Raw genomic sequence first — 12864 nt, forward strand, 5'->3', positions numbered from 1 at the left:
AACACAACAAAATTGCCTAAAAACAAAATCAATGAAACAAAAATAAATAGGAAAAGAAAACCAAAAGAAATTTAATAAAAAATTAAGAGGAAAAATAAAATAAATGAAGTTTGTTAACCTCGCAAAAATTAAATAAAAAAACTATAACAAAATTTTCCATCCATCTCATCTCTGCCGCTCGCTAATCGCCTAAAAGTGAAAATCCAAAACTTAAAAAAAAACAAAACCCACGCATTTTTCCTCGTTTGTTGTCATTCTGTGTGTTTAGCTTGTTTATTGTTGTTGCTTTGTTTTAATAAGTGTCATCAATTTTAATTACACTCATTTAGTGAGCTAGACAAACGTTTAACACACGTTCGTTCTCCAGCGCAGCTTTTGTGGATTGTAACCAGAACTATAATTAAATAAAAAAATAAATAAAGAAAAAAGTTTTGTTTACAAAAAAAAGTTTATTGCAAATAACAAAAAAGGCAAAAAATTAAAAAATAATTTAATTTATTTTAATTGAATTTTTCAAACACGTGCTTCAAAAATATTTATTTTCGGAAAAGTCTGAAAACCAAAAAAGCTTTGCATACATTGCATTCATCAGTGTTCGCGTGTGTGTTTTAAAAAGCCTTCAAAATTTTAGATAAAGTGGCCTCAATAGGCGCCAACACGCTTAATTTCACTGATTTAGGGAGCCCCTACGAGGGGCCTCCCAGCACACCCCAATCCGGCATGGATGCCCCCGATGCCCCACACACCCCCAAATATATGGATGGCGGTTCAACGGCCAGCATAACACCCGGCGCCGGTTCGGGTGGTAATAATGGCGGCAATAATGGTGGTGGTGGTGGCGGCGGTGTTGGTCCTGGTGGACCATTGGGCCCTGGTGGTCCCGCCGGCCCAACCGGTGGTAATATACCAGGCAAATCGGCATTTGTGGAACTACAACAGCATGCTGCCGCTGGGTAAGTAGAGAACAAAACATCAATGGGATAAAATATGAATTTATGGAAAAGCTAAACTATAGGGAGGCTTAAATATTAAATATATATATATATATATACATATTAATGAAATTTCTTTCAAATCTTAGTCTGCGTTCAGACATAGAAAATAAGAAGCTTTTAGAGTCTTTTATCTAAAGAAGGGAATTTAAATATTATGATTTGTTGCAAAACGATCTATTCTGATTGTAGTTTCGATGATTGTTTAAATTTATTGTGATTGTATTTGTTTCAAATTATACAGACAGTCCATGGGACCTATTATGGGCGCTGTTGATTTAAATTAAAAAATATTAATTTTTTTAATAAGATCATTTTAAAATAAGATTTTGTAGCTGGAACACTCTCAAAAAATGTATATTTTTTTTAAATTACCGGTAATATTTGCCGTCGCCAAGAAAATGGAAAGAACATGGAGAATAAAAAAATTCTATGGAAGATATAAAAGAAGTATAATTTTTAGTAATACGAAATTATGGGTCTGATAATCCTATAAAAAAATTTATAGATGTGTAGATTTTTTTTTTTCAAAAAATGTCAATTTTGAAGAACCACTTTTCCGTTAAGGAAATATTCATAAAATTCGGAAGTTCATATTGCTTCCATTTTTTTTAATTCTATTTACAATATCCGCCCCAAAAAATTTCCCAAATAAAAAAAAATATTTTTCAATTGCAAAATTTAGATCAACAAGCTCGACTCGAAAGAGTATAAATAATCACTTAAAATCATTTTTCAAAAATTATCTTCACAAGCCCATGTTTTGGATTCCTTTAAAAATAACCGCCAATATTTGTTTCTGCTAAAAAATTAATCCTTTTAAAGCTTCTTTCAAAGGCAAGGCTGTAAATCATATGCTCATCCAAGCATCTGAAACAAGTTCTTCGACAGGCGAAGATTCTAAATTGCCTCCAAAAATATTAAAAAAATCGAGGGAACAGTTTCTTCTCAACCTGTAGTAGGATCTACACTTTCATAATGCTTTCAAAAATTAAAAAAAAAAGATTGCTATATCGGCACCCACAAATGTCCCTGATTTGTAATCCTTCAAAAATACCCAAAAACGTCAATTTTTTCTGTTAACAAATTAAAAGACTTTTATAGCTGCCGAGTTCCTTAAAAAAGAGATGTCTCTATTTAAGATAGTTTTCAAAAATATTAAAAAAATGTGTAAATTTTATGCCGAAAATTAGAACAAATTATTCGACTGCCAATGATTCTACTTTGGACAGATTGCCTCAAAAAATATTTTAAAAATCTGCTAAAAAAACGATTTTTTAAAGTCCTTGACAATAATAAAAAATATCTTCACAAGTACACCTTTTGTATTCCTTCAAAAACAATTTAAAACCAGTGAGCGGAGCTGTATAGTCGGACGGGGCCGACCATATGATACCCTACACAACTTCGACGAAAATCTAACTTTCTTTGGTTCTATATTCTGAGCATGGACACTAATTCGCGGTATTTGCACCCTCTTGATCGACTAGAGGTCAGCAAGTATTACTTATATTCCGTATAGTCCTTCTTACTTGTCCAGATTCCCTTCACCGTGGGTTGTGTTGTGATGTTCGGCTTTAAATTGTGGACTATAGATCGACTTAAAAAACACACAAAAAATAAGTTTTCGGTCCACTTCATCCCAAAATTATTATCTCATCATCGCCGAAAATTGTAGGCGTTGTCCTTGACCATAAATGAAACCTCATGGAACCTATCAGGAGTAAATATATACGCTATATAATACAAATTTTGTAATTTTTCACACAAAAGTCAGGGTCCATTTGACCCGCTAAATATTGACCGATCTTTATCAAAACAGGCATGCTTATTCTTTGGCCCGATCCCCTTCTCCATGTAAAATTTCACGATGTTCGGACTATAATTGCGGCCTCTGGAGCGACCAGAAAACCCGACAAAAATTTAGTATTTGGTCCATTTCATCCCTTAAATATTAAGCGATCTCCACCAAAAACAATAGGGGTCTTCATTGGCCAGAACCCAACCTACATGCAAAGTTTCGTGAAGATTGGTCCATAACTGTGGCCTTTATCGTGTTTACAAATTATAATGGACGGACGGACGGACACACATGCCTAGATCGACTCAGCTAGTCGAGATATGACGATCGGTATACATAAAGGTGGGTCTAGGACCAATATTTCGCGGCGTTACAAACTCTTGGGGCTGCAAAAAACTATAATACCCTGACAACATAGTTGTGTAGGGTATAAAAAATCTCCAACTTAGTTCTCTGTTTTAAAAAAGATACAGTTTACAAATTTACATTGGTTCAAAAAAATAAAAAAATAAAAAATATTTAAAAAAAACTACAAAAAAAAGGACGACGCATTTTCCACTTTCCTAAAAAGAATACCATTTGTATTTAAAATCAAATCTCCTATTCCTTTTCAGGTACCTTCTAATTCTTTACAAAATATAATTAATATAAATTAAAAAATGTAATTAATAAATAATTTATAATTCAGTTTAGGGCAATTTTTTTCTATATAAATCTAAGTAACTACTTTGAATATCTATCGGGTATCGGATACCATCAAAAAATATATTTTTAAACAAATTCCAAATTCAGTTTTCGGCCCAATAAAAAGCACACCAATAGCTCCTCAATAGATTAAAATAAACATCTACATGTTTAAACAATTGCCCATAATATCCTTTCGATATAACATTGACTTTAAATCTATGTTGTAGACCTTTTTATATAATTAAAAAAATCTTAGCAAGGATTAAATACAAACCTTACCGTCGCTTTAAAATAAAAACCTATTTTCAATTCATGTTTTAGCATTTTTAAAAATTAATTTGAAAACAACAAATTCATGCAATGGAATAACTGAAATTGTCATGTGGCTTATTTTTCCCTTTCAAATTTCCCCCCTCTATGTTGTTCCCCTCCGTATTCCACACCCACACTATGAACATTTTGCATTTATTCCACTGACTCAATGATAATCGGCAATGATAAAAAAACTACAGCATTGCGTTTTATTGTTTTACTATTTCACTTGCATTTCAAAAATAAAAAAAGAAAAATAGAAAAAAAATAAAAAATGAAAAAAAAAAATAAATAAAACGGAAAACTAATGTCGTGTGGACATTGCAGATTTTCTATGGAAACTGATGTTATCATTGGTGTTTTACATCTGAAAAAAAATACAAAAAAAACCTGAGTGAAATTAAAAATAATAAAACAAAATTGCAACTATGTATATATGAAATATGAATGTTATAAACACAAAAAAAACTGTGAGAAGAGCGTGTTGTTGTATTTCATTTTTTTTGAAAATTACAATTTGCATTTTTACAAAAATGCTGGCTGGCTGGCTTGCTGTTAACATGGAATGTTGTTTTGTGTCATAATAAAATATGGCATTTGATAAACAGAAGAAAAAAACTTTGTGGTAAACAAAAATACCATAAAATAATCACAAATTTTAATTTTTTTAGCATTTTTATTTTTTATTCTTGTTATTAACATACAACATTTTATTATGTTTCAACACATTCTGTGTGTGTTTTGTATGTAACATTGTTTTGTATTCACTAATTTATGGTGTTTTTTTGGAAGAGTACAAAACAGACAATACGGGTATATATTTAATTTTTTTTTTCAATATTTTCATCAAAGTGTTGGTGACTTAAAAGCTAATAGATGTTTTCAGCCGATTAATGTTTCGTAATATTGATTATTTTTTTATTTTAAATATTAAAGAAATCTATGTATATATGAGAAAATATTTGAAGAATTGCAGTCACTCAAAATCGTATATAGAAGAGGAGAAAAATATGTTTACTCAATAAATATTTTAATTTCATTATGAGTCAAATAAATTTCCCGTAGCTCTCCTCCAAAATATTACGAAATTCTCACCTAAAGAAAAAACAATTATATTTTGGATTTATTTGTTTTAAATTTTTAACTTTTTTTCTGACAATTATTTCTTTTGACTTCTTTAATTTTAAATTCATATTTTGAAGAGCTGTTTGAGCTATTCTTGTTGGATTTTTCGGAATATTTATACCCTACACAACTATGTTGTCAGGGTATTATAGCTTTTGGTGCAGCCCCAACAGTTTGTAACGCCGCGAAATATTGGCCGTAGACCCACCTTTATGTATACCGATCGTCATATCTCGACTAGCTGAGTCGATGTAGACATGTGTGTCCGTCTATAACTTGTAAACACGATACAGGCCACAGTTATGGACCAATGTTCACGAAATTTTGCATGTAGGATGGGTTCTAGCCATTGAAGGCCCCTATTGTTTTTGGTAATGATCGGTTAATATTTAGGGGATGAAATGGACCAAATACTAAATTTTTGTCGGTTTTTCTGGTCGCTCCAGAGGCCTCAGTTATGGTCCGAACATCGTGAAATTTTACATGGAGAAGGGTATCGGCACAAATAATAAGTATGCCTGTTTTGATAGTTAGCGGTTCAAATGGACCCTGACATTTGTGTGAAAAATTACAAAATTTGTATTCTAAAGGGTATAGATTTACTCCTGAAGGACCTAGACCCGAGAAGTTGATAGTGTATCAAAGAGAAGAGGTTGACCTTTAAATTGATACCAATTATATTGTCGTATGTACTCGGATGTGGGAGTTACACGTAAATATTTACAGGTGCTTACGTATTCATATATTATTTAGTAACCCATTATCACTCTAGAGAGCGGAACTATAGCGCTGATCGCTTTCAAATGTTCCATGAGGTTCCAGTTATGGTCAAGGACAACGCCTATAATTTTTGGTGATGATCAGATAATAATATTGGGATGAAGTGGATCGAAAACTTAATTTTTTGTGTTTTTTGTTTTCGAATCGAGCTATAGGTCATAATTGAAAGCCGAACATTACAACACAACCCACGGTGAAAGGAATCTGGACAAGTAATTAGAAGGGCTGCACTGAATATTAGCAATATAATGTTGACCTCTAATCGGTCAAGAGGATGCAAATATCGCGAAATATTGCCCATGCTCAGAATATAGAACCACAGAAAGTTAGATTTTAGTGGCAGTTGTGTAGGGTTTCATATGATCGGCCCCATCCGACTATACTGCTCCGCTCACTGGTTTTTAAGTTATAAAGTTTGACTTTTAAATAATTTCGAATAATATTTTTTAAAGGATTGTGGGCTTGGATTTGTAAACAAAAATGAAGATCTATCAGAGCTATGAGCGTGGATTTTTTATAAGGATAATTTTTGAAGGACTATCAGAGGTAAACTGGTTTATTTTTAAAAGAAAAGCTTTGAAGGATTGTAGTTCTTAACGCGTGTTTTTTAAATGTGTTTAAAAAATGTGGATTTTTAAATTGTCTTTTAAAAGTTATATATATTTTATTTTATTTTTTTTTTTAAACAAAAATCAGAGCGCGCTTTTTTAAAGAAAATGTTTAAAAGGGACTATCGAGCCTTGGAAATTTTCTAACAATAGCTTTGAAGAGGCTAAAAGGTTGTGTATTTTTTTAAAGAATATTTTTTCGAAAGTTTTTCAGAGTGTATTTTGTTTTTTGAATATGTGCTTTTTGATGAATCATAAAGGCGTGCTTTTTTAAGAATATCTTTTGAGGGTTTTTTTTTAACTTTTGGAAGAAGTATCAGATACCGTTTTTTTTAAATATCAGAATGCGTATTTTCGTAACCAGAGTGTGGATTTATAGAAAATATTGTTGAAATATTATCAGAACTCTGTTTTTTTTTTTAAAGAAAATTTGTCCAAGGATCACTAGAGACTGGATTTATTTTAAAAAGTACTTCTGGATTTTTTTTTTGAAAATAATATTTTTAAGGATTGAATACATTTTTTTAAACCATGCAGTTGTTAAGCAATATTTTTAAAGTGTGTTAATTTTTTATAGATAGATTTTTTTAAAAAAGAATATTTGAAACATATTTAATTGAAGCGTTATTTTTGTAAGGATGTCAAAATAAGTCAAGTTATGAAAACGAGGGTAGACAATAGTTTCGGATGTCACCACGTATCCTCATCAGTTTTTTTTTAACATTATAAGATGTAGAATTTTTAAAGTATATTTTTAAGTATTCTCGATAATTTACATTTTTGAAAAATTATCAAATTAAAAATATTAGTAGGATTTTTTTTTTAAATTATCAAAGCGTTGATTTTTTAAATAGTTTATTGAAGAATGATAAGGGCTAGTACGGCATTTACATTAGAACTTTTTACCGGGTTAACCTACTCTATGAGAATTTATTTGGCATATATGCAAAGGAATTGACAATTTAAACCCACTGGGTTAACCAAATCCGGTACAATGTAAACGTACTTTAGGATTTAAAAAATTTATATTTTCATTGAATATCGTAGCGTGGATATTTGTAAGAACATTTTTTAGGCTTGCATTTTTTTAAGGATTAAAAAAATATTGCTAACTGAATTTAAAATTAGCAATTTTAGAAAATATTTTTTGCACTATTTTCTAACTATTTTTATCAGGACTAACGGTCCTGATATTTACATATTTTTTCATTTTTTATTTTATAAAAAATAGGATTTTTTTGTAATGGTTATCCACAAGTTACAGTTTGAAATTTGTATGAATATTGTCTTAAGCTCAATTTTCAAAATTTTTTAGAAATATTTTTTTTAAGCTTATTGTCGAATTTTTTTGGGAACAATTTTTTTATTTTGGATAGTTTAGATTTGATTTTTAAGAACTCCCTCTCTCTGCTAATTATTTAAAGCAAATGTCTTCGGCGACATTTAGCAAATGTTAAATCGATTTTTTTTGTAATTGAAAAAAAAAACTGTAGCTGTTAGTTTCTTTGATTGTTAGTTTTGTGCAAAACTTTTCTGGCAAGTAAAAGTGTTCCAAACCAAAACCCGCAATGCCTGTCACCAAAGAAGTTAGAAACTGTCATTTCAGTTGACAGGGGGAAAAACAAATAATAAAATACGAAATGAAGTGTAGAGATGACAAGAAAACTAGGACAAACTGTTTTATAAATGACTTCTGATAGAGAAGGAGGTGTTAAAAAAATAAATAAAAAATATAAAAACATTTTTTTAAACCGAAGAGGAATTAAAAAATAAAATTCAAACTTATAAAAAATTTTATTAAAAATATTGCAAGACATTATAAGATACGAATTATTTTCATGGCATTAAAAAAAATCCAGTTTCATAAAAATAAATACAACTATTTATTAAAATTGTTTGTCTATATTTTATAAAAAAAAATATTAGGGATATTTTTTTTTGTTAAGAAATAGGCTTTTACAATACTTTATTTATGATTTTGATTGAATTTGTTAAGCGATATTTATGTGGAACTACCTTCGAATGTTTTCTACAAATTATTTTCATGACATTTTATTTTTTTTTATAATTTGCAATAATTTGTTTTGTCCTTATAATTAATTAATCCCCTAATAAAATTTAAATCTAATACAAATCCTTTTTCTATTATTTTTTCCAGAAATCTTTATGGGGATATTATCAAAAGGTTTTTGTCAACATTTTTTCTTATTATTAAAAAAAACTATTTTAATTTTATTGCATGGGATGTTATTTAAAAAAATGGAATATCAATTTTGAGAAGCTTCAAATGCATGTCTAGTGAGCAGTTCAATGAATAAATTATGTAAAAAAAGCCAGAACTTATGTGGGCCTTTAAATATATGCGTAATAAATGGAAATGAAAATATTTCATCAATTATGAATTAAAAATATTTAATTTTTTTTGGAATTTCCTTCGGTTCCATATAACAATCTAATATTGAAAACGATATAAGGATATACATATTTGTGTTTTGTGGTTGGTACAATGGCAAACATATGGCCGATTGGTTGGTTGAGCCATAATTGTGGTTAACAATGAAATACAATACAATTATTAAAATTAAAAAAAAAAAACAACAACAAGAAAAAACTTCTATATTTTTCATATGGAAAATATTTTGCATTATGTTTACAATTCATTTGGCATTTAATAATTTCTATTGTAATGCAACAACAAAAAATTGTTAATTTTTTTCATTTTTCAAACTAAATTTTTGTTTATAATAAATAAAATATTTTTTTCTTGTTGGCTAACAAGGCCAACAAAAAGCAAGAAGCACGCATATACACAAACACATGGGCATTCATATAATACAGATACACATGTATATACACAAATATCGGTATATAACATATGTATGTACAGGCGCACATACTTACATATTCGCCGATGTGTGTGCTACCACTTCCGTTTCCGTGTTTAAGTACAAACACACACACGCACTCACCAATTGACCGACCAACCCATCTACCCACCGATAGATAAGACACGCAAAAAAACATAAAAACAGTTGCGGTCAAATAAACATCGGAGGAAAAAAATAACAGAAAAAAATATAAAATAAAAACGAAATAAATAAAATGCATCATCAATAGCACTAGCCTGTGGCTATATGTTGGTCAAGAAAAAAATAATAGTAACCACATGGGAATTGTAGTACCGGCACCGAGCCTATTACTACTTGTACCTACTACTGTGCTCCATTCAACTCCCCTGGAAGCTATAAATTTTCAATTATAAACGCCCCAAAAGTTATTTTATTTTCCTATTTTTTTTTTCGTTACCGCCGTCGCTGCTGTGTGTGAATTTAAAATGCTGAGATTTTTTTGATTTGTGTGCTTTTTTTTGTTTTGTGAAATTCAACACACACGCACACACTCAACCACGCCATAGACCCTACAAATTTAATGCAATGTGTTACGTTAATATTTTCTATAACACTTGTTTCAATATTCTATTAAATATTTAATGTGAAAGGGGTTACGGTAGTTGGGGGGAAGGGAGAGGAAGAGAAGGAAGGGGTTCACTATTTAATGGTGGGAGAGAGAGAGTATTGTCTTTTTTATGAGAAATTAAATGTTTTATAATACAAATAGAAGTAGAATGTATAGTATAGGGCATAGGAAAGAACCCAGATTTTAATAACTAGGAATAAAGACTAGCACAATCCAATATGACTAGGAAAATCGAAGTTCTTATTATAAGGATTTCTGAACAAGGATCGGATAAAAGTTGAAAAGGAGGAAAGACGACTTTTTGTCTTTGGGCACTTTATCTAACATTTTACTAGCTACATTTTTTAGAATATCCACTTGTGGTATTTAGAAAACCTCCACTTGTCGTATTTAGTTTAATGTTGAAGAGCATAAGATCTAAAAAGACGCACAAGTAGCACAATATAGTAGGATTATATGTTTTACACAAAAATGTTCCTTATTGAATTTGTCAGAAGACATGTCATTTCATAAATATTCTGGGATGGTCGCAAACAAAGACATACAACTTTTTATTCATAAACATTAAAGTTACCTGAAAAAAACTTGGCCAATGGTGATTTTGCTCTTGCTAAGGCTTTCATCCCCACAAGGTATATTCATATACATAAAATATTAAAAACTGTGTGTAGAAAATATATTTGTCCACGGAAAAATTCTTCTTGAGCAGCGAACAAAGGCTTCTCCTGAAATATCCCGAAAAAATCACAATCGAATATCTCGAATAATTTTTCAAGCCCATAATAGAATTTAAAATTATTATTTTATTTTTTTAACATATATTTTTATTATTTAAAATTCTACAAATATTGTGATTAAAAATATTAAAAAAACCAGTGAGCGGAGCAGTATAGTCGGACGGGGCCGACCATGCGATACCCTACACAACTACCACGAACTCTAACTTTCTGAGGATGTTTATTCCGAGTCTGAGTAATATTTCGTGATATTTGCCCCCTCTTGTCCGATTAGAGGTTAACAACACCTCTTCCTTACTTCCTACTACAATCCTTCTATTTACGGTAGGTTGTGTTGTGATTTTCGGATTATACTCTACTCGAAAACACACAAAAAATTATGTTTTCGGTCCATTTCATCCCAAAATTTTAATCTGATCATCACCGAAAATCGTAGGCGTTGTTCTTGACCATAACTGGAACTTCATGAAAAATTTCAAAGCCATCAGCGCGATATTTCTCCCTCTAATGTGGTAAACTAAATAATATCTGAATACGTAAACACCTGTAAATATTTGACTGTAACTCCCACATCTGAGTAGATACATCACTATATTTGGTATCAATTTAAAGGCCAACCACTCCTCTTGGATATGCTATTAACTCCTGGGGTCTACATCCTCCAGGAGTAAAAATATATATCATGGAATACAAACTTGGTCATTTTTCACACAAAAGTCAGGGTCCATTTGACCCGCTAAATATTGACCGATCTTTATCAAAACATGCATGCTTATTCTCTGGCCCGATCCCCTTCTCCATGCAAAAATTCGCGGTGTTTGGGCCATAATTGCGGCCTCTGGAGCGACCAGAAAAACCGACAAAAATTTAGTATTTGGTCCATTGCATCCCCTAAATATTAAATCTTTTCCAAAAACAATAGGGGTCTTCATTGGCCAGAACCCATCCTACATGCAAAATTTCGTGAAGATTGGTCCATAACTGTGGCCTGTAAACACTTCTAAAATCAGCTAGTCGAGATATGACGATCGGTATACTTAAAGGTTCTAGGACCAATATTTCGCGGCGTTACAAACATTTGGGGCTGCACAAAGCTATAATACCCTGACAACATAGTTGTGTAGGGTATAATAATGATTCGAATCGAAAATATTAAAAAACTGTACAAAAAATAAAAATGCCAATAACGAACCCTTAATTATTTTAAGAAAAAACATTTCAAAAATAATTATTTTGCTAAAAAAAGAAATCTTAAAAAACGAAGAAAATCTTCAAAAAGATTTTCGCTTGAAAGAAATTTTTAAAAAAATGTAGGCTTATAAAAATTTCTACATTTACATTTGAATAAAAATCTTGCAAAATTTTTTTTTTAAATTTTTTGATTGAGAAAAATCTTATTTGAAAAATTCACGTTAAAAATATGTTTTAAAACATTCATTTTTGAAAAAATATTAAAAAAAATCTACGCTAAAAAATATATTTTTGAAGAAATAAACAAATCTACGCCCCAAAAAAAATATACGTTTTAAAAAAATAAATACGCTTAAATAATTCTACAAAAAAAAAAAATCTTAAAAACCTTGGGTTGAAAATATTGTATTACGAAATTTCGGGAAAGAGTCTGTTCTCGAAAAAAATTCTTTAAAAAATATACGCTTCAAAAAATCTAAGAAAAACTTAGATATTAACCAGTAAGGAAAGTTGTAAAGTCGGACTGGGTATGATACCCTTCAGCACTTTGGGTATATTCAGCATATCTATCTATATCTGAACCGATTTCAAGGAAACTTATCAGAGATTAATTTATATTAACTTCAGTACGTTGTGTCAATCTGCCTAGCTTTGGATCTTTAGTTCACCATTTACTTAAAATCGGACGGGAATATATATAGAGGTGTATGTAAATCTGAACCGATTTTCACGAAACTTTGCACTCATCATTCTGGATTTAATTCAGCGCCTTATCCCAAAATCGAAAGATAAATGCGGACTTTAGTGCACTATTTACCAAAAACCGGGCGAAACTATATATAGGAGCTATATCTAAATCGGAACCGATTTTCACAAAACTTAGCACACGTCTTTCTGGACTTAATTCAGTACGCTATGCCAAAATTCGTGCAAATCGAAAGATTTTCAGGTACTTTGGTGTACCATTGACCAAAAATCAGGCGAAAATATATATGGGAGCTATATCTAAATTTGAACCGATTTTCACGAAACTTAGCACATATCATTCTAGACATAATTCAGTACGCTATGCAAAATTTCGTGCAAATCGAATGATTTGCGGGGGCTAAAGTCCTTAAATCTGACAAAAATATATATGGGAGCTATAACTAAAT

The 12864-nt window shown here is 30.6% G+C and overlaps 1 protein-coding gene across 2 annotated transcripts in view; it reads left to right on the forward strand.

Moving 5' to 3' along the window:
- The first annotated feature begins 587 nt into the window (after positions 1–587).
- LOC133322436 (homeotic protein distal-less) overlaps positions 588–12864 on the forward strand; it is an 82503-nt gene continuing 70226 nt past the window's right edge. The window contains exons 1-2 of one of the 2 annotated variants that reach the window (XM_061531433.1): positions 588–794; positions 900–953. In XM_061531433.1, the coding sequence (XP_061387417.1) occupies positions 721–794; positions 900–953 (128 nt within the window). In that variant the 5' untranslated portion in view covers positions 588–720. Of the gene's footprint in view, positions 795–858; positions 954–8463; positions 8491–12864 lie in introns of those variants that run through there. The other variant, XM_061531432.1, reaches the window with a different exon arrangement.

This window comes from Musca vetustissima, unplaced genomic scaffold (assembly GCF_032173495.1).
Source record: "Musca vetustissima isolate MV318-11 ecotype Yass unplaced genomic scaffold, APGP_CSIRO_Mvet_v1 utg31599, whole genome shotgun sequence".
Classification (NCBI taxonomy): domain Eukaryota; kingdom Metazoa; phylum Arthropoda; class Insecta; order Diptera; family Muscidae; genus Musca; species Musca vetustissima.